Source organism: Lampetra planeri, chromosome 42 (assembly GCF_965212315.1).
Source record: "Lampetra planeri chromosome 42, kcLamPlan1.2.h2, whole genome shotgun sequence".
Lineage (NCBI taxonomy): Eukaryota > Metazoa > Chordata > Hyperoartia > Petromyzontiformes > Petromyzontidae > Lampetra > Lampetra planeri.
Window position 1 is genome coordinate 3,285,109 of NC_136148.1, and position 25,763 is coordinate 3,310,871.

General features: G+C 50.9%; 1 protein-coding gene across 1 annotated transcript in view; it reads right to left on the reverse strand.

Annotated features, from left to right (window-relative positions):
- LOC144732312 (RNA-binding Raly-like protein) overlaps positions 1-25,763 on the reverse strand; it is a 97,111-nt gene that overhangs the window by 22,191 nt on the left and 49,157 nt on the right. The window contains exons 3-4 of the mRNA XM_078613782.1: positions 13,538-13,616; positions 5,038-5,088 (exon numbers count right to left, since the gene is read on the reverse strand). Of these exons, the coding sequence (XP_078469908.1) occupies positions 5,038-5,088; positions 13,538-13,616 (130 nt within the window). The remainder of the gene's footprint in view (positions 1-5,037; positions 5,089-13,537; positions 13,617-25,763) is intronic.

Sequence of the window (25,763 nt, forward strand, 5' to 3'; positions counted from 1 at the left end):
CCATACTTCACCACGCTGGTCAGTGGGGTTTTGCAACAAACCAGAGAGAGTCACGTGCCCGCAACGTCTGGCAAGTCGCTAGAATTGGTTCAAGCGAGTCTGGACTCTTGCTGCTGATGATGATGACGATGATGAGACACTACGTCAAAACCGATACAGAGTTTGCTTGTACTGAACAAATAATGAAAATTATGAACCACAATAAGAAAGGCTCTGTGGCTGACAGGATGTGTAGAAAAAAAAACTATTGTTGATGTGCGCTGATGAATTAACACGGGGCAAGGGTGAGCGTCAGACTGCAATGGAAATAAATTCACCTTCCCCCCCCTCACCGTGATGAGTCTGTACCATTACCTAACTCAAGAGGTGGCAACGCCGATTGGCCACGGTGGCTAGGAGATGTTTACTACCTCGCCCGGTACACAGGAGGTCGTGGCTACGATCCCGACCCTGACGCCAGCTGTATATTTGGAGTTTGCGTGTGTGTCTCTCTCTCTCTCCCGGTGGTCGCGTGGATTTTTCTCCGGGTCCTCTGTTTTTTTCCTCCACATTTAGACTCAACATCACGCGTTTAGAGTGTTTGGCTGCTGCTATACATTTCCACGTGGTGCACCACTTCGTTGAGCTATACTCTGTGATAGCCAGGTCGCTTCTGAAAAAGTGATGTATAGCTCAGTGGGGCCTCACCCAGTAAAATGAAATAAAATATGTTTTTGTTTAATAGTTTATAGTTTACAGCTCCCCGCAGTTTGGGTTTGATAGTTGGCATTGGGGAGGTGGGAGGGGGGCAGGTGGGAGGAAGGGAGGGCACTGATGCATGGAGGAGAGAGAGAGCGAGATATCTTTCGTTTATTGTGTTACCAAATACGTCGTCGGCCGTAAACGTGCACGCAGACACATCTCCCATTCTCCGCGTGCGCGCGCCATCGTCAACGCCGTAAGAACTCGCGCATCACGGCGAGAAAGCGCCTGGGTTTGATTCCAGACCAGGGGCGCCTTTCCGCGTTGTGTTTAAAAAAAAGAAAATTTCGTATTATCTTATCTAGGATTTTAGACAATAGCGCTTTTGTCAAAGCGTTCGTTTCTCCATTTCAGTCCGCTTGTCCTGGTGATGGTCGCAGTGGCAGCGTGTTGAGTAAGGCTGTCCAGACCTCCCGTTCCCTGGAGACAGACTCCAGCACGACACTACGAGGAACTAAGAGTATGACCATCCCACTCCCTGCCACACCGACATCGCACCTGCCACTCACACTTTGTCTTGCGGGTGGTGGTGGGCCCACAGTATGGTGCCACGAGGCTGTTTCGAGCCTGGGCCCGACCGGGTTGCGTGGGTCACCCGCCCACTAGGCGCTTGCTTGCGACCACCACCCCCCCAGGCCTGACTCCAGGAGTGTGATGTTTGTATTGTTTAATCATTCGCGAGAGGATTTTTTTGGCCCGTTATTTTTCTGGAATCTCCCCATCGGACCTGTTCGCCAAGGGAGACCCTACCGGGAGTACACGGCTCCAGGCGACGTACGTCTGAGGGTCGTTGGGACACACAAACCCCACCATGAAAGTGATAAATTGTACATTAATATCGTCTGATGGGGACATGCGATGGGGTTTGAGTGTTGGGGGGTAGGGGTAATAGATGGCAAGGATGGGTGATGATAGGGAAAGGGAGGGGCGAGGTTAGGAAGGGAAAGGGGGAGGATGGTGAAGGGTTTAAGGATGAGGGCAGGAAGTAGTAGAGGGATACGCTATTGAAAGAATACGAGCCTTTTTGTATGGTTTTCCCCACCTGTCCCACGTGAGTTTCCTCTGATGGGGTTCTCCGGTTTCCTCTCATTGCTAAAACACCCCCCCCCCACCTCCCTCCTACCCACCCACACAACTTAATTGGTGTTGGCAATACATCCCAATGTAGCGGGACCTTCCTGAAAAAAATTATCTTCTAATCTTTGAGACTCAGCGTGGCTGTCCCGGAATGAATAAACAAACGAGCAAATATGTATTGCGCTAACACAAGAACAACAAACAACATCAGTATTTGCCAGGCGCCCAAAAGAAATAGCGGCCTATTTCCTCTCGCTCACGTGAAACATCAGCCAATTTCAGCAACGGCCTTAAGAGAGATAAAAAAAAAACCCACACACATTCAGAACAATTTCATCCGGCACCAGTGCTAATATAATTGCTTAATTTCTGCTAATGCACTGGGGAGACCATTTATTGCACGATTATCTCAGGAATGACAAAACGTTCCGATCAGTCGGCCGAAGCGATTTCCCCACCTCTGCGTTGCATGCAGCGTCGCTCTCCGCAAAGGGCGAGCGCGTTGGGAACGCTTCGCCCGTGCCGGCCGGGGCAGGGTTGCCTTTGGGTCGACCGCCCACACACCGCCCCTCCGATTAGCACAGTTGGCTACGCACGATGCGAAGAAGTCAAACATACATACACACTGCTACCCATAGATTAACACTGCCTATAGACTCAACTCTGTCCATAGATTAACACTACCTATAGACTCAACTCTGCCCATAGATTAACACTACCCATAGACTCAACACTGTCCATAGATTAACACTACCCATAGACTCAACACTGCCCATAGATTAACACTACCCATAGACTCAACTCTGCCCATAGATTCAACACTGCCCATAGACTAACACTACCCATAGACTCAACTCTGCCTATAGACTAACACTACCCATAGACTCAACACTGTCCATAGATTAACACTACCCATAGACTCAACACTGCCCATAGATTAACACTACCCATAGACTCAACTCTGCCCATAGACTCAACTCTGCCCATAGACTCAACACTGCCCATAGACTCAACACTGCCCATAGATTAACACTACCCATAGACTCAACTCTGCCCATAGACTCAACTCTGCCCATAGACTCAACACTGCCCATAGACTCAACACTGCCCATAGACTCAACACTGCCCATAGACTCAACACAGCACCTCTGATTAGCACGGTCGGCAACGTACGGTGCGAAAAAGTCCAACCATAGACTCACATCGACATACATACACATACCCCGTCCACCCGTGATATATTTTGAATCTCGGCTCCTCCGCTAGCAATCTCCTGGAGTGCCACACCAAGACGTTCTCTTGCCACTACTCTCACCGTGTCTCTCTCCGCGTCATTCCCCCCAGCGTGCATTGCGCCTCCACGCTTCTTTGTGCACTTTTCATTTTTTCCCGTTGCACCGACTTTGTCACCATCTGCGTTTTTTTTTCTCCCCGACGGAATTCTGCCACGTGTCATTATAATTATACACCGTCGTTGTAATGGGGATGATAGCTTACAGCGCCTCTATCGATCCGTTGCTGGATGAAGGCCTACCCACGCCTCGTCGGGCACGGTGGTCGTTTGACCATACTTCACTACGCTGGTCCGTGTTGGGTTGACGAAGCGGAGGGGGGGTGGGAGGCCAGGACCGGTTTTCAGACATCACATGCCACTGAATTAGCCGTGGCTGGGAATATCATTTTTTACCATTTGTATGTTGCCAGCTAAGGCCCCACCGAACTATGTAACTCTTGTTCACTTGACACTCATCATTTGTGATAGCGCAACGAAGCGGCGTATCACGTGTGGATGTAGAGCAGCCAAATACTCTAAACTCACGTTGAGTCTAAATGTGGAGGGAACAACTGGAGGACCCGGAGAAAAATCCACGCGACCACGGGGAGAGAGAGAGACACGCAAACTCCAAATATACAGCAGCAGGCGTCAGGGTCGAGATCGAACCCAAGATCTCCTGTATACCGGGCGAGGTAGTAAACATCTCCTAGCCACCGTGATGATGATGAGAGAGAGACACGCAAACTCCAAATATACAGCAGCAGGCGTCAGGGTCGAGATCGAACCCACGATCTCCTGTATACCAGGCGAGGTAGTTAACATCTCCTAGCCACCCTGGAGCCCGTTTTGGTAGCGCGGTTGCGCAAACAGCTGCGCCACCGCTCTCGAGAAAAACAAAAGCGTCGAGCGACTCCGCAGGACGCAAGCATCTCGCGGGGAAGATTGCTCGCCATTAAAGTAATTTCCTCGGCGAGGAACGCTGGCGTCTCCAAATGCTCCTGCCATAGAGGAGGCCAAATGCACCCCCCCCCCCCCCAAGATTGCCTCCTGAAAGCTCCCTCTCCCTCTCTCCATCGCTCTCTCTCATGGAAACCCTTCTGCCGGCAAGAAATTGCAGGGCTGCACCTTTATGCTTATTTTGGAGAAAGAAAACAAAACGAGGGGCTGCTGATGATGATGAGACGGCTGTGAACGCGCGGCGATCTGGAAGCATCGGCGGCCGAAAATACTCCACACGTACAACAGGGTCGCCGAAGTGCAAATGTGAGAATATATATTTAGCATGGATGATGGAGCGTAATGATAGCCGCACATACATGCATGCATGCTGTCAATTAGCCAGCAGTTGACTCTAATTCAGCAGGGTCCCGCATTGGAATGTTTGGCCAATTTCAAGGTCTTCCAAAGACAGGCGAATGCCTCCCTCTCCCTTCTCATCTCACTCGACTCCCCTCCACGCACTCTCCTACCTCTCCCCTCTCATCTCACTCTACTCCCCTCCACGCACTCTCCTACCTCTCCCCTCTCATCTCACTCTACTCCCCTCCACGCACTCTCCTGCCTCTCCCCTCTCATCTCACTCTACTCCCCTCGACGCACTCTCCTACCTCTCCCCTCTCATCTCGCTCTACTCCCCTCCACGCACTCTCCTGCCTCTCCCCTCTCATCTCACTCTACTCCCCTCGACGCACTCTCCTACCTCTCCCCTCTCATCTCACTCTACTCCCCTCCACGTACTCTCCTACCTCTCCCCTCTCATCTCACTCTACCCCCATCATCACCCTCTCCGCTTCATAAACCAATGCCTTTTGTCAAGAGCTTGGTTGAATGGAGATTTGAGCCGTGAGCGTCTGAAGAGCCGTGTCAGGTAAGTGTCGGATCAGCTCGCCCGTAGGATAGTCTGCCCTCGAGTCTGCACATTCACGGCCGCGTTGATTTCTCACCGATTGTAGAAATCCTCTCGGTAGTAGTCGTAGTCAAAATCAAAGCTGCTCCTGCAAATGGAGAAGGGGGGAGGGAGAACAAGATTACAAGCCTGTCCCATTAGACACAAGCCAATCCACACAGTGAGCCCACGATTCGATTCTAATGGCATCATGTATTGGAGAAGGGGGGAGAGAACACAATTACAAGCCTGTCCCATTAGACACAAGCCAATCCACACAGTGAGCCCACGACTCGATTATAAGGGCATCATATATTGGAGAAGGGGAGAGAGAAAATTACAAGCCTGTCCCATTAGACACAAGCCAATCCACACAGTGAGCCCACGACTCGATTCTAATAGCATCATGTATAGGAGAAGGGGAGAGAGAAAATTACAAGCCTGTCCCATTAGACACAAGCCAATCCACAGGGTGAGCCCACGACTCGATTATAAGGGCATCATATATTGGAGAAGGGGAGAGAGAAAATTACAAGCCTGTCCCATTAGACACAAGCCAATCCACACAGTGAGCCCACGACTCGATTCTAATAGCATCATGTATAGGAGAAGGGGAGAGAGAAAATTACAAGCCTGTCCCATTAGACACAAGCCAATCCACAGAGTGAGCCCACGACTCGATTATAAGGGCACCGTGTACATAGTTCGTATGACGGATCACGGCTCGTACCAATTACTCGGACGAACTTCGCGCAGTCCAACACAGCCCAAACAGCACGGCCAGGAGCTGAGCCAACTTATAATGCGTCAAATCCACGAGATAATGACGTATTCACAGCTGCCGTGTATGTATAATGTATAGGGTGTCCGAAAACGAAAATGCAAAAAATAACATTTAATCGTTTTTATTGTTATTCGAGATACTGACGTAAATGTAATATGAATACATGTAATAGGAATAAGTTTAAGTTTATTTTTTTGTATGGTATTAATTAGATATTCTCAAATTAGAAATAAACTTCTACATGTGGTCCATTATTCACTATAATTAATCTAATTCCGCGTTCAAACTCTGAAAACATATTTTGTAACGCAGCTTTAGGGAAGGGTGATGATACAGCACTAACAACAATGCGATGTGTAAGTTCTTCAAGGTTCCTTGGTTTGCTGCTGTAGACTTCACTTTTTATAATAACACCAGAGATTTAAAAACCCTCTAATAGTATTAAGTCGGGTGCACGGGCGGACTCCGCTGTTCTGCATGACGTCCGACGTTTCGCTCCACGCGCTGGGAGCTTCTTCAGGAACTGAGTGGCGCGTGTTCTCTCTATCACTTCGTTAAAAAGGCGCGCTGCGGTGGTGAGATGTTAACTACCTCGCCTGGTGTACAGGAGGTCGTGGGTTTGATCCCGACCCTGACGCCTGCTGTGTATTTGGAGGCTGCGGTGTCTCTCTCTCTCATCATCATCGCGGTGGCTAGGAGATGTTAACTACCTCGCCTGGTGTGCAGGAGGTCGTGGGTTCGATCCCGATCCCGACCTTGACGCCTGCTGCTGTATATTTGGAGTTTGCGGTGTCTCTCTCTCTCTCTATCTCTGTGGTCACTTAAAATTTTCTCCGGGTCCTCCGGTTTTCCCCTCCACATTTAGAATCAACATCACGCGCTCAGCGTATTTGGCTGCTGCTTTAGATTTCCACACGACGATAAGCCACTTTGTTGAGCTACTACATAGCTCCGTGGGCTTGACCTGGTAAAATAAGAAGAGTTTAGTTTAAGTCTATATATCTACGTGTGTGTGTATGTGCGTAAGTGTAGCGGTTAACGTGCTGCGCTACGAAACTGGCGACCCGAGTTCGATTCCCGTTCAAGGCCAACACCAGTGACGATTATCTGAACCGGTCCTGGGCCTCCCGTCAGGTGGACTCAGCCTCAAATCAGTAACATGGTGCGATGCGTAAACATCGCCACTAGGGAAACAAAGGCGGCCCGGCGTGGTGCTGGCCACCCACCCCCTCGTGTGCACGTGCCGGGCTTGCGAACAGCACTTGCCCTCAACAGTCTGTTACAGGCTATACGGGTGTTCTTTGTCTTTGTTATAGTGTGGGGCACGCAGGGCCACCTCGTGACTTGCATTGCACAAAGGTAAAGGGGCGGCCCCTGCAATTGCCCCGCGAGCGCCACTGCCGCGACAGAAGGGACTCCTCCACTCGGGAACTCCTCCTGCTCGAGGCGGCATCTGGCCTGAAGGATGTTTGTTGCGCAGCAGCGCTGGGAATGTTTGCACCTCAATTGGATATCGCGCGCCGTAGAAAAACGGAGGTGGCTCGTGAACACGCAGCGGGGGGTCTGTTCGTGTCGTTCGCTGCTCGTTCTGCATCCGGCGATCGCGCGCGGCGCGTCTGCCGCTTGCGAAGAGAAACGTCCACGCGTTCATCCGTCCAGTGTCTCCATATCGCCGTGCCCCCCCCCCCAGTCTCTCTATACTGCCGTGCCCCCCACACCCCCCTTCTCCCCCCCCCCTCTACGGCTTACACACACGTGTCGCGTGCGTCACTGCTCCTTCCCAAACTCACCCTGCACCCCCCCCACCCCCCCCACCACCCTCACCACCACCACCACCACCACCCCCCCAGCACCACCACCCCCAGCACCACCTTCCTCCCACCACCACTCCCAGCACCACCACCACCACCCCCACGGCGCGCTCGTCGTTACGCCAGGACGCGAGCCGCGCACAATCGCTGCTCACTCGAGTGAAGAATCACTCTCGTGCTGGCGCGTGCGGCCCGGCGCCAGCTGTCGAGCGCACAGGGGGTGGTGGTGCTGAGGTGGTGGTGGTGGTGCTGGGGGTGGTGGTGGTGCTGGGGGTGGTGGTGGTGCTGGGGGTGGTGGTGGTGCTGGGGGTGGTGGTGGTGCTGAGGTGGTGGTGGTGGTGTTGGGGGTGGTGGTGGTGCTGGGGGTGGTGGTGGTGCTGAGGTGGTGGTGGTGCTGGGGGGGGGGGGGTGGTGGTGCTGGGAGTGGTGGTGGGGGTGGTGGTAGTGCTGGGAGTGGTGCTGAGGTGGTGGTGGTGCTGAGGTGGTGGTGGTGCTGGGGGGGGGGGGGGTGGTGGTGGTGGTGCTGGGGGTGGTGGTGGTGCTGAGGTGGTGGTGGTGCTGGGGGTGGTGGTGGTGCTGGGGGTGGTGGTGGTGCTGGGGGTGGTGGTGGTGCTGAGGTGGTGGTGGTGCTGGGGGGGGGTGGTGGTGCTGGGGGTGGTGCTGAGGTGGTGGTGGTGCTGAGGTGGTGGTGGTGCTGGGGGGGGGGGTGGTGGTGGTGGTGCTGGGGGTGGTGGTGGTGCTGAGGTGGTGGTGGTGCTGGGGGTGGTGGTGGTGCTGGGGGTGGTGGTGGTGCTGGGGGTGGTGGTGCTGGGCGTTGTGGTGGTGCTGGGGGTTGTGGTGGTGCTGGGGGTGGTGGTGGTGCTGGGGATGGTGGTGGTGGTGCTGGGGGTGGTGGTGCTGGGGGTGGTGGTGGTGCTGGGGGTGGTGGTGCTGGGGGTGGTGGTGGTGCTGGGGGTGGTGGGGGTGGTGGGGGTGGTGGTGGTGGTGGTGCTGGGGGTGGTGGGGGTGGTGGTGGTGCTGGGGGTGGTGGGGGTGGTGGGGGTGGTGGTGGTGGTGGTGCTGGGGGTGGTGGGGGTGGTGGTGGTGCTGGGGGTAGTGGGGGTGGTGGTGGTGGTGCTGGGAGTGGTGGTGCTGGGGGTGGTGGGGGTGGTGGTGGTGCTGGGGGTGGTGGTGCTGGGGGTGGTGGGGGTGGTGGTGGTGCTGGGGGTGGTGGTGGTGGTTCTGGGGGGGGGGGGTGCTGGGGGTGGGGGGGGGGGGTGCTGGGGGTGGTGGTGGTGGTGCTGGGGGTGGTGGTGGTGGTTCTGGGGGGGGGGGGGGTGCTGGGGGTGGGGGCGCGCGGCTGCCGAGGGGACGCGGCTGATGAGATCGTCTCACGTGCAGCTTGCCGAGTGGACCGTGAACATCGCAGAAGCGCGAAGTTCGCCGATGATGATGATGATGATGAAGATGATTGACGAATGTTCAATGTGAAAGTAATAATGCCGTCTTATTTACGGGGGACAGCCTCGCTGAGTCTCAAGAATTGCTGCAAGGAGAGTTCCTGCTACATTGGGGATGTTTTGTCAACGGCCCTAATGAGCGTAGTGACTCATCAATCACAGTCATCGTTAACACGGCCTCATATCAGCAGCGGCAGCGGCAGCAGCATCATCATGGGGTGGTGGGGAGGCGGTGGATCGGCGTTCGAGTCGCCCCAGCCTCCAACCCCGTCAGCACCGTCGCCCCCGCCGACCGACCGGGGAAGATGATGATACGACCGGCGGAGCGAATTCTGTCTGCGAGTTCCTTCTCTCCGAGTCCCGGTGTCAAACGTTGAATACATCTTCTTGGTTCTTTCGGTAAAATCACGTAGAAGGGAAATAATAAAAGAATAAAAATTAAACATAATAAAATAATTCTCACGACGTTTCAGCCACAACGCAAGCAGCCGTCCTCAGGTGAAGACGCTGTTTTCCCGACAGACCTGTTCTTCACCTGAGGACGGCTGCTTGCGTTGTGGCCGAAACGTCGTGAGAATTATTTTATTATGTTTAATTTTTATTATTTTATTATTTCCCTTCTACGTGACTTTACCGAAAGAACCAAGAAGATGAATCCCTGCAGTCACGAAAGCTTTAAATCGAAATTTAATTATTTTATTATGTATTATTTGTTATTATTTTATTATTTCCCTTTTACGTGACTTTACCGAAAGAACCAAGAAGATGAATCCCTGCAGTCACGAAAGCTTTAAATCGAAAGTTGAATACATCGGCAACAGCAGCGGCATCAGCCGTCTCCATGATCTGGCGAGTGCCGAATCAAAATGACCGCTCACGTGTTTTTTGACTCTTTTGTTGTTGTAAGATGTCTGCTGTTCAATGTATCCACGAACGGAGAATGTTTTTTTACTCCAGGTTTTTTCGGTAAAGTCACGTAGGTAAAAAATAAATAATAAAATAATAGAGATAATAATATAAATAAAATAATAAATCACGACGTTTCGGAGGCAACACAAGTCTCCGTCATCAGGTGGGACCGTCACAGCTAAATTTACTGTATCAAGGGATAATGTTTTTTTTTTTTATAACGCCAATACGGGACTTCCTTTGTCAACTTTGGCACAAAATTCCATCCGGTTTTATCATGACACCCGCGGTGGAAAACGAGTTATCAAACTACAAGTCGATGTCTCTGCCGCATCCCTCTCCACAGGGCCATCGTTACAAAATTCCTTCCTTACCGCATCTGCCCTCTCACTTAAAAAAACACAGGCGAGGAACTTCCGCGGATTTCTACCGGCGAATTGCAGCAGCGGCAGTGGTGGCGGTGGCAATGAAAATGTGTCATTGCTAAACTAAACTTAATCTATTTTTATTTTATTTCACCAGGTAAGGCCCCCGCTGTGCTGTGTAGTTCTTTTTCAGAAGCGACCTGGACACATATTATAGCTCAACGAAGTGGCTTATCAAGTGCAAATTCACAGAAGCCAAACACTCTCGAAACTCGTGTTTCTAAACGTGGCAGGAAAAAAAAAACTGGAGGACCTGTAGAGAAATCCTTGCGGCCACAGGGAGAACATGCAAACTCACAATTATACGGGGGCGTCGGGATCAAACCCACGAACCTCCCGTATACCAAGCGAGGTAGTTAACATCTCGTCACCGTGGCACCACCAATGCCCACCCTGCAGCAGCTGCCACACTCACTCAAGGGAAAGGGACTTGCGCGGTTTGCTACCGGCGACTCGCGGGAGCAATCGTGGCAGTGGAGGCGGCGGTGGTGGTGGCGGTGGTGGTGGCGGTGGTTGTGGTGGCGGCGACGGTGGTGGTGGCGGCGGTGGCAGTGGAGGCGGTGGTGGTGGCGGTGGTAGTGGTGGTGGTGGTGGTGGCGGCGGTGGTGGTGGTGGTGGCGGTGGTGATGTAACCGCGACGTGCTGGGGGTAAGAGTTCGGTCGGACTCTGCGTCCCGTCGTCCTGTGCGTGACGGCACACACAGGCTCCACCACGCGCGCACGCGGGGTTAACTCATTATTTCACAAAGAGCCAACCTCTCACTCCGCCGCCAAATTACTTCCCGGGGCTGTGCAGGGGGAGGGGGTGAGGGGGGGGGGGTGAGGGGGGGGTGAGGGGGGGGGCTGCTCCCCGCGCGCGCCACGCGTCGGGACGCAGCTCTGGCGACTACTAATTTGCTAAAAAAATATTACCCACGAACTCACACTCCCCCCAACTCCACACACTCACTCACTCACCCACCTGGCTACGTACGGTGCGAAAGAAGTTCAACATGCATACACCCAAACCAACAACTTACTCACAAACTCATCTTCAGCTGACTCACCAGCTCACTCACCAGCTCACTCACCAGCCCACTCACCAGCCCACTCACCAGATCACTCACCAGCTCACTCACCAGTTCACTCACCAACTCACTCACCAGCCCACTCAGCAGCTCACTCACCAGTTCACTCACCAGCTCACTCACCAACTCACTCACCAGATCACTCACCAGCCCACTCACCAGCCCACTCACCAGTTCACTCACCAGCTCACTCATCAGCTGACTCACCAGCTCACTCACCAGCTCACTCACCAGTTGACTCACCAGCTGACTCACCAGCTGACTCATCAGCTCACTCACCAGCGCACTCACCCACCCACTCACCACACTGCAGGCCACGTCATTTCTCTTTCCATGTTTTTCCGACTCACTGCCCCACACTTGGGAAATCCGTGGTCATCACCTTAGTTTTCCTCCACTAGGTTTTTTAGTTTTTTTGTTACACACCATCGCCCAATTAAAACGTCTTAACGCTTATCCATTACACATGCGGCTCTGCTGTAAGTTGCCGGTCTGCTCAGCATTTTTTAAAAGACAACAAAATAAAGCCACCCCCGTATTATTCACAAAGCGCATCGTGGCGGGGTCGTTGTGGTTAGTGGTGGTTAGTGGTGGCGGTTGTGGAATGGCTCGGTGGCTTATCTGTATCCACGGAAATTGCTGCGCTGCTGCTGTTACTGGCCCATGACTCACGGGGTTACAAATCGTTGGGTGCTCTGGCCCGGACCGGGCTCCAGCCGTTAACAATAATCACAGGGCGGCGGCCGCACGATTTCCCTCATTTAACGCCGCGTGTCGCTCGCGAGACGGTAACGTCTCATCTTCTTGTCGTTATGTTTATCGTATTCGAGCCACGACGAGCGGCGTTTTTCCTCTTCGTTTAAACGGGCGACTTACACGGCGAGCGCTTCGTTACTTGCTTATGACGCTACGTGCGGGGGTTGCGAGTCACGTGGTCTCTTTTTTGGGGGGGGGGGGGTGGATTTGTTTTTTTGAAATTTGCTAGGGAGCCGCTCCGCTATTTGCGAGTCGGAGTGGATTGGGGGAAGGGGGAGGTCGCTACGAAGCTTTCGGGACACCGTTGACTGTTTGCTGCGTTTTAATTTTCTCGTCGTAATCCTCCCTCCCCCACTTGCTTCATCGCCGATTGCGCGGCGAGGCGTCAAGTTCCCCCGCAACCTCCGACGAGCACCGTTCGCCAGAGGTCGCAAACGGGTTTTGATTCCTTACCCGTACCCGGCCGCACCAGGGTCGCAAATGGGTACCCGTACCCGTACCCGGCCGGGTACGGGTACCCGTTCCCTACCCGTTTCCGTACCCTACCCGAAATGAGTGACAAACGGTTACTCACCAGTGACTCACGGCCTACCCGTACCCGCACCCGGCCGCACCAGGGTCGCAAACGGGTACCCGTACCCGGCCGGGTACGGGTAGCTGGGTATCGGGTAGGGTACGGGTATCGGGTACCCGGTTGCGACCTCTGCCGTTGGCTACGCACGGCGCGCAAGAAGTTCAAGGTGCGTTCGAGACACTTCATTCTCTCGCTTGAGCCGCGTCACCCTTCAAGGATGAGCCGCGTCACGACCACGGGACAAGAGGTCACTGGGGCCCCTGGGGCAGGCCATCCAAAACAGCCGCTCCTCTGCGGCAATTGTGGATGTGATTTTTTTTTAAATAAAAATAAGCTCCTTTAAAGCATTGCATTTCGCGTCTTCAACAACGCTCAGAAATAACTAAACAAGGCGAAACGGGATCGACGCAATCGCAAGAATTTAGATGGGACTCCTGCAGCCCCCATTTGTTGTGTATCTGTGAACAAATAGAAACGCAGGGGGAGGGAATGGAGTGAACAGAAGACAGGCAGGAGAGAGAGAGAGAGAGTGGATGTTTAGATGTATATCGAGCCGTAGCACCGCTGAGAAGATGAGTGGTCCTTGCTGCACTCACCGCTGTGGCCAAACCCAAGCGCTTATTTTCATTTTAGATTTAAAAAAAGGAATCGGACAAACGGGATCATCCGCACGTTCAAACATCAGCCACGGCCGTGGCGTGATTCAAATCCGTCGCTCCAAAGTTAACCGGCCCCAGTGTGACACTGATGATGGTGGTTGTGGTGGTGGCGATGACAGTGACGTCGGCTTTACCCGTAGAGTGCAGCGGCTGCCCTCTTGCCGCCTCCTGGCTTGTGGCGGTTTGGCTTTGGCTCCCCGGCCATGTTGATGTCTGTCAGAAGAACCACACGGACATGTACACAGAGAGCGAGAGAGAGAGAGACGGAGAGGGAGATTGACATGAATCAGATAGGGTGTATTTATACCGGAGCTTCCGAAGTTATGTTTTCACCGATGTCCCAGAAAGTGTTCACAGATGTCCTGTGGAGATAGGAGTGGGAGACGGAGAGGTGGACACAATCACAGTCAGAATATTTATTTATTTCGTTTAACTAAGTAAAATTATTTAAATTGTTATTTTTATTTCACCAGGTAAGGCCCCACTGAGCGATGTCACTCTTGTTCAGAAGCGACCTGGCCGCAGATGATAGCCCAACGAAGTGGCTCATCGTCATGTGGAAATATATAGCAGACAAATAATTAATCTAAACGCACGTTTCTAAATGTGGAGGGGAAAAAAACGGAGGACCCGGAGAAAATTTCACGCGACCACGGAAAGAGAGACACGCAGAACTACAAATATACAGCAGGCATCAGAGTCGGGATCACACCCACAACCTCCTGTATACCAGGCGAGGTAGTTAACATCTCACAGAGGTACCAAGCCATGCTGCTACGTCCTGGTTGGGGCAGAACTGGTTCACAGATCGCTCACCGATGACGTTAGCCGTGATTGGCAATTGAACTCAGGTTGTCGGGGTTGAGTGCGCCAGTGAGCGAACCACGCTTGCCGGTCACCCGCGCTCCAACGACCGATGCATTTTCCCCTGGCCGTGTCGCTTCTGCTGTGCGTAAAAGTTCGTCGCACGCCAAGTCAAACCCAATTTGATCGAATTCTCTTTCGAAAGTTGTAATCTAACGGGATTAAGTGGTAAAAGCACTTAACGCGATAAAATATCTGTGGAGCCATTGGTGGCCTGGGCTGAGATCACCAACTCGATACAACTTTGAGTCGCCGGTTTAAAATCACCCAAATGCAGAAACTCATCCCGGTATCTCAGCGGTGCCGACACGGCGGCGTCTGACCTCTGCACCACACGGCCATTCACACCAGCGCCCCGTTTAATATACAGGGTGGCCCAAAAGTCAGGACACACAATTTCGTTGGTTGGTTTCTGAATCCGCTTGAACTGGTGAAGGTCGCGGGGATAGCATGTTGAGTCGGGCGGTCCAGACTCCCCTTTCTTTGGTGACAGACTCCAGCCCTACACCACTATACACTACTACACACTACACTATTATACACTACTATACACTTGCACTATACACTACTACACACTACACTACACAATACACTACCATACTACACTACTATACACTACACTACTATACACTACACTACTATACAATACACTATACACTACACGACTATACACTACTACACACTACACTACTATACACTACACTATTATACACTACACTACTATACACTACACTATACACTACACGACTATACACTACTATACACTACACACTACACTACTACACACTACACTACTATACACTACACTATACACTACACTACTATACACTACTACACAACTATACAATACACTACTATACACTACACTACTATACACTACTACACACGGCACTATTATACACTACACTACTATACACTACACTATACACTACACTACACACTACACTACTATACACTACACTACTATACACTACACTACTATACACTACACTATACACTACACTACACACTACACTACTATACACTACACTACTATACACTACACTATACACTACACTACACACCAGAGGTGGGACAAAGTCATTGTTATGCAAGTCACAAGTAAGTCTCAAGTCTTTGCTCTCGAGTCCCGAGTCAAGTCGAGTCAAAGATGAGGCAAGTCCAAGTCGAGTCTGAAGCCATCAAAATCATGACTCGAGTCTGACTCGAGTCCAAGTCGCATGACTCGAGTCCACACCTCTGCTACACACTACACTACTATACACTACTATACACTACACTATACACTACACTATACACTACACTATACACTACACTACTATACACTACACTACTATACACTACACTATACACTATACACTACACACTACACTACTATACACTACAATACTATACACTACACAATACACTACACACTACACTACACACTACACTACACACTACACTACAACACACAAACTCTAGCTCTTGCTGGGGAATTCCCACGCGTTCCCAGGCCAGCCGAGCGACACAGTCCCACCAGCAGCAGCAGCAGCGTGTCCTGGGCCGGCCCCGGGGTCTTCGCCCAGTGGGACGTTGCTGCTGCTGCTGCCCGCTAGAGTTCCAGGGGGAGTCTACGAAACGGGCATCCTTTACCAGGTGCCCGAGCCACCTCAACCGGCTCCTCTTGATCCAGAGGAACAGCAGCGGCTCGACTCCAGAGGTCGCAAACGGGTTTTGATTCTTTACCCGTACCCGGCCGCACCAGGGTCGCAAATGGGTACCCGTACCCGGCTGGGTACGGGTAGCCGGGTATCGGGTAGGGTACGGGTATCAGGTACCCGATTGCGACCTCTGCTCGACTCTGAGGCTCCCCCCGGTTAACCGAGCTCCTCACCCGGTCACGGAGAGTGGTGAGCCGGGAAACCACGCGGAGAAAATTCATTTCGGCACCTTTTTACCCGCGACACACAAGTGACCTTACATTTATCTTAACACTGGTATTAATAAAAAAAAATATTCATTGTTATTTTCTAAGTAAATATTTTATCTATTTTCATGATTAATATATACGTCTTCTTCCCGTGTGGGTATTAGGAAGCCACTTGAGCAACGCACTTTTAAATCTAGAGTTGTCAACTAATTTTTGTAGAACTTATTTTTGTGTTTAGTTTGTTGTCCTTCGCCCGCATTTCCGATTAGCATGGTTGGCTACGTACGGTGCGAAATAAGTTCAACGTACGCACACCTCACAACTGTCGTTTTTTTCAAAACTGCACCAGCAAGGAACATTTGTGAATGAATTGAGACGTAAATCATAATTGACGAACGTTCAAATAGAACGCATGTGCCCTTAAAGCAAGCCCGACATTGTCGAACGAGAATTCATCCATCATGCATGAATATTAAATTGCAGTCGGCTCGAACATTTGCTAGATTAAATCACCCTACGCGATGCGTTACGATAAAGATTGCGTGCGTCCTGACTTCAGGTCCACTCTGCACGTAACAGACTTCTACGGGACCCCCCCCCCCCCCGAAAGGCGAAACGGGTCGGCAAATACTCGGCAGCCCCCCTAAAAAGGGAAGTCGGGATTTTGCTGAATCGTGAAGCTGGCGTGATGATGGGGGAACCATTCGATTCCGTGGGATTGTTATCGCGGTCCTAATTAAACGTCTCCAAATGAAATCGCGTATCTTAATCAAACACTGCACGTGGATTTTTTTGGGTTTGTTTTGCCTTTAAAATAATCCTGCCATCTAAATTGTTTTTTTTTTGCGTGTGGCTCACACGAACGAATACATACACACGCAAGCACAGACGAAGATCCCCCATGTAGCCTTTGACAGACTGTGGAGGGTAAGTGATCGTAGTGGGTGGCCAACATCGCGCCCGGCCGCCTTTGTCTCCCCACCGCTGATGTTCACACGCCGCACCAGGTACTCATTTGAGGCCAAGTCGACCTAGGAGACGCCCAGTACCGGTTCAGATATCTCACCACCGATGTTGGCCGTGTGCGTAGCGCAGTGCGATAGCAACTACACTGCCGCAACCCAGAGACAAAGGCCGTTCTTCCCCCTTATAGCATTAACAGACTGTTGGGGCAAGTCCTGTGTGCGAGCAGGATCTCTGAAGGTCGGCACGAGAGGGTGGGTGAGCCAGCACCACGCCCGGCCGCCTTTGTCTCCCTCGTGGCAACATTTACGCATCGCACCAGGTGCTCATTTGAAGCCGAGTCTACCTAGGAGAGGCCCATGATCGGTTCGGATAATCGTCACTGGTGTTGGTGGCCGTGAGCGGGAATCGAACTCGGGTCGCCGGGTTCGTAGCGCAGCGTAGCGCTAACCGCTCCACTACTGCCCTCTCCAACCACAGCGACACGCACAATGAGACACGCACACACACACACACGTTCATCCGAACGCACACATAACAAACGCATACATAACAATGGCATGCACGTGCATGCCATTATACTTTAAATCCTCTGATTGCAGTGATTGTACTGCGGGTAAAAAGATTATCTGTAAATTGAAACGGCCGACTATTTATGACAATGATAACAATCGTCGAAATCAAGGGATAGCTTTTGTGAAAGCCGGGTGAAAAAAAAATAAGAAGAAAACAATGAAAGGAGCACGTTCATTGATTAATTTAGTTTGCTCTGTCTGAGCTGCTGCGGAAGAGAATCCTCAAGGAGCAGTGCGTGTGACAGCCTCGGCCTTATATTGGATTAACTGCCGCATCAAGAAAAAAAATACAGGGACTCGTTTAAAGACAAAGGTGCCACCAGCTGTAGCATTTCAGCAAAGTGGGCTCTTGAAGCCAAGAATGATTTTCGGTCAGGTGCGCTCCATAACAAGATTAATATACAATATACACGGTGCGGTTATTTATGTAGGAGGGGATGGACATGGGTTTGGAAAGTTGAATTTTAAATCGTTTGGCAAATGTATTTGTAATTTCTGTTCACAAAAAAAACTTGCATTGCGTAAAATGGAATAAATGCAGACCGTGCAATTGCCTGCTCACGCCACCGCTGGTGAAAGAGCTTCAACGACCGCGAGCTGTAAACAGCCGCCCGCCTCTGAATGTGTATTTGGCCTACTCTTCCACACTGGCCAGACGTCTCGGAAGAGGTGGCGCCGGTTCACAGGCGAACTGCCGGTGAGACTCGTTCGTCCGACTGGGTGGAAAGGAGGCCAGAGGGTGGATTAGAAACTAAAAAATTCGCGCCATGGTTTTGACTGCCGCGGCAAGGAAATAGAATCGAAGCGGCCACCTTCAGCATTGCAAGTGCAGTCTGACGAACAATCATCCCACGGCAGCGTGTTGGGGGGCAGGGGGGAGGCAGAGAGGGGGGGGGGCGGCGATGTTTTATATTTATGAAAAATGTATAAAGGAAAAAAAAGAGACTTTCAAAATTGAAGTATCCACGTGATTTGGTGGCGGTACACTCAGCTGTGAGAGTAGAAATCATGAGAAAGCCTTGGAGTGAGAAGTAATTTGTCAGTTCAGTAGGCGTCTCATCCCGGCGACGGACGGGACAACGAACCCATGCGCGGGGTGGATGGTGCGCGGCGCGGAGAGGTTCTGGGAAGGGGGCCTTTCACGCGGCAAGGGCACGCAAAGCGATTCGGAATTCCAGAAGAGAGGAGGACACTGCGGGTTAGGTGCCTCCGTTAGGGCTGCGCTACGAACCCGGCCACCCGATGTTCGATCCCCCCCGCTCACGGCCGCCAAGACGGGTGACGATTATCTGAAGCGGTCCTGGGCCTCCCCTAGGTCGACTCGGTCTCAAATGAGTACCGGGTGCGGTGTGTAATCGTCGCCAATAGGGAGACAAAGGCGGCCGGCGGGATTGCTGGCCAACCCACCCCCTCGTGTGCCGTGCCAGCTTTCATTAGGTGCTACTCGTAGAGAAGATTTCTCGGGGGGGGGGGGGGCATTTGGTCTACTCTTCCAAATTGGCCAGAGTGGGAGGACCCGCACTTTACCCCACCGTGCACGGCCTCTGGTGAACCCAATACATTGTCTACTGCTGGATGGACACAAGCAGCGCTGGGAGGGAGGGAGGAGAGGGCGCTATGGCATGGCCAGGAATCGAACTCAGGCCACTGGTTTCCACTGCAACGCCGCTCCTGATCAAGGCTAAAAATGAGCACGCGTGGAACATTGCACCCCCCCCCCGCCCCCAGGATATTTAACAAAAAAATCCATCCTACTTTGTCTCGTCTTGACCCAGCGGTGAGATCACTTCTCGTGCGGCTTCCGCGTGGATCTTTGCATCACAGGATCGTGAAGAATGTAGCGGAGGCTTCATCCAGCAGTGGATCGATCATGGACGACGACGACGATGAGTTGCCATCTTCGTCTGTCGTTAATGTTTGTACGCTACAACTGTGATCAGCCGCGTTCGCCGAAAAGTATCGTCGGCATACGATTAGCATGCGATTTGCATACATTGTAAATAACCCATTATCACGCGTTCAATTGTGTCCGCACCATTAGCCGAGATGTAACGTTTTGGTATAATTAGCATACGATTTGCATAAACCATAAATAATCGATGCGCGTGTTCCCGCACACTAATTCAATGTACGTCTCGCAAGCATTGCCAATCGAATTGAATGAATGAATCGAACGTGATTATACGGCGAAAAAAAAAATTGCCATCAACAATTCTAACCGAGTGGCGGCCACGGACTGGAACGCATCGAGGAGCACGTCCGGCATGGAGATGGAGCGATGTAAATCAGCTCGTGCGGAGGCGCCAAGCGGAGCATGAACACTGCCGTAACACGGAGAAAGGCCGACGGCCTGGCAAGGCTTTCATTCAGCAGTGGATTGACCATGGCTGATAATGTATTTACACGAACTTTGAACGAGCCATTCACGCATGTACCACCATGCTGTTCACTTCACTCGCCTAGACGCAACTTTGCCGTACAATTAACGTACATCAGTTACTTAGCCTAATTACATTTTTAAAGCGCTGTCCAGTCAATTATCGAAGTGCATGAGTTTAAAGTAACCCATGTAAACGGAATCTATTTCCCATCGACGAATCCGTTGCATCACCAGATTCATAGGAACGCATTGCGGCACGGGGATCGGGGATGCGTATTTCTCCTGGAGGAATCCGATGAGCTATGAAGCTATTTTCTTGGTTCTTTCGGTAAAGTCACGTAGAAGGGAAGTAATAAAATAATAAAAATAAAACATAATACAATAATTCTCACGACGTTTCGGCCACAACGCAAGCAGCCGTCCTCAGGTGGAGAACAGGTCCGTCAAGTAGACAGAGTCTGAATTGTTGTGGCCGAAACGTCGTGATAATTATTTTATTATGTTTTATTTTTATTATTTTATTACTTCCCTTCTACGTGACTTTACCGAAAGAACCAAGAAGATGAATCCCTGCAGTCACGAAAGCTTTAAATCGAAATTTAATTATTTTATTATGTTTTATTTTTATTATTTTATTATTTCCCTTCTACGTGACTTTACCGAAAGAACCAAGAAGATGAATCCCTGCAGTCACGAAAGCTTTAAATCGAAACTATGAAGCTATTTTTCACAAGCGCCCAGCAGTCGAGAGATGACTACTGGACACGGTCGTCACGGATGTTCCAGTAGTCGAGCGACAGATCCGGGGGGGGGGGGGGGAGAGGCCTCCATCCAGCAGTGAATTTACCATGACGAGGATGATCGTGAAGGTGGCGATTTCTCCAAACGCTCAAGGTCATTTGCGTCGGCCCGTCAAGTCGCCCGTCAAGGTCAAATTTTGTCACGTTTTTTTGTTTGCGCGACAAACCGTGTCAGGTGGTGGTGGGTTTCACGACACATTTTACATTTAAGCGATCCAACCCTCACGTCCTCCGCGGTCCACCACCCCGCCCAACAACAACAAAAAAAACTCTATTATGTATAACTTTGCTAGGGTCACCTTATGATATATTTTCTAAACTTACGCTTCAAATGGATTGGGCACCGACTGCGTTATCGCGCTGCGAAAGTTGACGATCGCCCGTAATCTTCTCTCCGCAGCCGCTCGGCTGTGGCAGGCGGCTATCCCCTGAGTTACACTTTGTTCTCGTGTGCTTCCGTGGCCATAAACTTTGCGAACGCCTTTCAAACTACCCACATCCTCACCCACATCCTCACCCACTTCCTCACCACACACTCACCCACGCCCTCACCCACACACTCACCCACGCACTCACCCACAATCCTCACCCACGCCCTCACCCACACACTCACCCACATCCTCACCCACGCCCTCACCCACATCCTCACCCACGCCCTCACCCACACACTCACCCACGCCCTCACCCACATCCTCACCCACGCCCTCACCCACACACTCACCCACATCCTCACCCACGCCCTCACCACACACTCACTCACACACTCACCCACATCGTCACCCACATCCTCACCCAGGCCCCCACCCACATCCTCACCCACATCCTAACCCACGCCATCACCCACATCCTCACCCACTTCCTCACCACACACTCACCCACACACTCACCCACATCGTCACCCACATCCTCACCCACGCCCTCACCCTCACCCACATCCTCACCCACTTCCTCACCCACTTCCTCACCACACACTCACTCACACACTCACCCACATCGTCACCCACATCCTCACCCAGGCCCCCACCCTCACCCACATCCTCACCCACTTCCTCACCCACTTCCTCACCACACACTCACTCACACACTCACCCACATCGTCACCCACATCCTCACCCAGGCCCCCACCCTCACCCACATCCTCACCCACTTCCTCACCCACTTCCTCACCACACACTCACTCACACACTCACCCACATCGTCACCCACATCCTCACCCAGGCCCCCACCCTCACCCACATCCTCACCCACTTCCTCACCCACTTCCTCACCACACACTCACTCACACACTCACCCACATCGTCACCCACATCCTCACCCAGGCCCCCACCCTCACCCACATCCTCACCCACGCCATCACCCACGCACTCACCCACGTCCTCACCCACACACTCACCCACATCCTCACTCACGTCCTCACCCACTTCCTCACCCACGCCATCACCCACGTCCTCACCCACGCCCTCACCCACATCCTCACTCACGTCCTCACCCACTTCCTCACCCACGCCATCACCCACATCCTCACCCACATCGTCACCCACTTCCTCACCCACGCCATCACCCACATCCTCACCCACTTCCTCACCCACTTCCTCACCCGCGCCATCACCCACATCCTCACCCACTTCCTCACCCACTTCCTCACCCACGCCATCACCCACATCCTCACCCACATCCTCACCCACATCCTCACCACGCACTCACCCACTTCCTCACCCCACCCTCGTCTACAACCCCACTCGGCAGGGAGTCGCGAGCAGATATGTTTTTGTTTCACTCAGAACAACTTTAATGTTTGTGATGATGCTGACGCTACCGCTACTGCCCCTGCTGCTTTGGCGAATGGTGGACAAGCAAACAACAACAACAACAACAACATCCGTCAATAACACTGTCGGCCCCACAAGTGGGGCGGGGGGGGGGAGAATATAAAAAACAATATGATAGGTGATGTTTTCGAGCAATCGGTTTTCATAGCAGGAGAGACTATAGACATTGACCAAACATATATACAGTGCACTGATATGTCAGCTGTGAAGAAGGGCCGTTGGCAAAAATGTAACAAATCGTACGTAATTTCCCTCTTCAAATCGGGTCGTTATTGACTGCGTTGAGTTTGTGGTATTGTTATTCTGCTCAGGAAAGCTTCAACGACACTCAAGAGCCATGGCTCAGAATCGGAATCTTTATTTATGCTGGAGAGGAATCCGATGTGCCATAGAAGTAATTTTTCACAGATGGCCAGTAAGGGTGTTGGTCAGAACACGCGATGAGAGCGCCATTATGGGAAACGTAAACACATCACAGACAAATACTACATTAACTAACCCTTCGCGTTGTCGGAGAACGGCTCGTAGAAGCGGATATCACAGAGTTACCTCCTGAACACCGCCCTGTTTATTTTACCACGTGAAGCCCACTGAGTTATTAGCTTCTTTTTTCAGAAGCGACCCGGCCACAAATACTAATCTTGGGATATTTGCCTCATGGGACCTCCCTTGCCAGCATAAAAATATAAGAATAGGCAATTAAACATACTCTTTGGTTCTTTCGGTAAAGTCACGTAGTTAGAAATAAAATAAAATCAAACAAATCACGACGTTTCGATCGCCTGACGACGACCGCTTGTGTTTGCGGTCGAAACGTCGTGATTTGTTTTATTTTAATTTATTTCTAACCACGTGACTTTACCGAAAGCACCAAAGAGTATGGATTCCTGCAGTCACGAAAGCTTCAAATGAAGGTTGAGGCAATAACACAGTTGTGTTAAGATGTTAAAACACCAAACAGAAACCTTTTTACGAAAAAAAGACCTCATTGCTGTCTCCACAGTCTGGGAACTCACTTCCCCGGGTGTTCGTGCTGTTGTCTCCCCGCCTCTGTCCACAGAGTGGGTCTCAAAGTGCTGCCTCCGACCGTGTGTGGACCGGAGGTCACTGAAAGGGCATGTTCTGTTCAGGAGGTAACTCTGTGATATCCGCTTGCACGGGCCGTTGTTCCGACAACGCGAAGGGTTGCACAGTTCTGCGAGGGTTCCCAACGGACACTTCTTCTCGTGCAAGATGGGCAACAATGAAAGATGGGTAATGATGAAAGATGGGTAACATTGAAAGATGGGTAACAATGAAAGATGGGTAACAATGAAAGATGGGTAAACAATGAAATATGGGTAACAATGAAAGATGGGTAACAATGAAAGATGGGTAAACAATGAAATATGGGTAACAATGGAATATGGGTAACAATGAAATATGGGTAACAATGAAAGATGAGTAACAATGAAGTATGGGTAACAATGAAAGATGGGTAATAATGAAAGATGGGTAAACAATGAAATATATAGGAAACCATTAAACATGGGTAACAAAAAGAGAATGGTTAAACAATGAAATATGGATAACAATGAAAGATGGGTAACAATGAAAGATGGGTAACAATGAAAGATGGGTAACAATGAAAGATGGATAACAATGAAATATGGGTCACAAGGCAATATGGGTAACAATGAAATATGGTTAAACAATGAAATATGGGTAACAATGAAAGATGGGTAAACAATGAAATATGGGTAACATTGAAAGATGGTTAACAATTAAACATGGATCAAAATGAAATATGAGTAACAATGAAATATGGGTAACAATGAAATATGGGTAACAATGAAATATGGGTAAACAATGAAATATGGGTAACAATGAAAGATGGGTAAACAATGAAATATGGGTCACAAGGCAATATGGGTAACAATGAAATATGGGTAACAATGCAAGGTAGGTAACAATGAGATATGGGTCACAATGCAAGATGGTAACACTCGGTATACCATTGCGGAGAAAAAAAATGGACAAGGAGTAAAATAAGAACAGCACTGACGAAGAGATGTCACCTTTTTAACCGTTCATTATTTTATGAATTTTGTAGCAGCGGTAGTCGCAGCCGAGGATGAGATTGGCACTCGTGCCTCCTGAAAAACGATTGAACGATTCCAGCGGCCAGGATGATGTTGCTGAAAAATATCCCGACAGGATTCAGGAAGTCTGCCGAAATCCCAGCAGGGATTTAGAACCCCTACTGGGCTTCCACGAGGCTTCCTTTCGGGTTCCTTGAGGATTTGTTCAAATTTCCAGGGTGATAATATCGATCCTTATTTTTACATATATGTTACGCTACATGATTATTTGGGGAACAGAGGGGGGGGGGGGGTTAGATAGCCTCCAGATGGGGGTATTGCCAATAACACAATAAGGGCATTCTCAATCCTCCACAGGACCTTGACTACTCTTTGGTTCTTTCGGTAAAGTCACGTATAAAGAGAAAATAATCAATTAAATACTTATTATAATATATATTTATTATATGTATTATTTTCTCTCTATACGTGACTATACCGAAAGAACCAAAGGGTAATTCCTGCATTCACGAAAGCTCCAAATTAAGTAGGACCTTTACTGTACATTTGCTACAGCACCGTACCAATGCCATAATCTCCGGAGAAAGGCTTCGCTTGTTTTCGGTTCGCAGACAATATTCCCAATAAAGGACACGGAACGGGCACTTTGTGGAAGGCGTCATTGGACCTCCTCCCCCGATTCCCGATCGAGATAAAATTCGTTTTGTGTCTGACTAGGAGAGGCTGCCGCGGGTGTCACGTTTGGAACGTCGGACTTGCCACACGTAGGTGGCCGATTCGATTTGATCTCCCGGCGCGGCAGCTGAAACGACGTCGCAGGTTTCTAAAATCCGCTCCCCGCCTGGCGGCACGAGTTTGGAGGGGAGGAGGGCTGGGGTGGTAACACCGCGGCCAGACGCTCGGTGAGGTTTACGCTCGGTGGAGTAAAAACAGAGAGCCAGTGTGGAGGAGCAGGC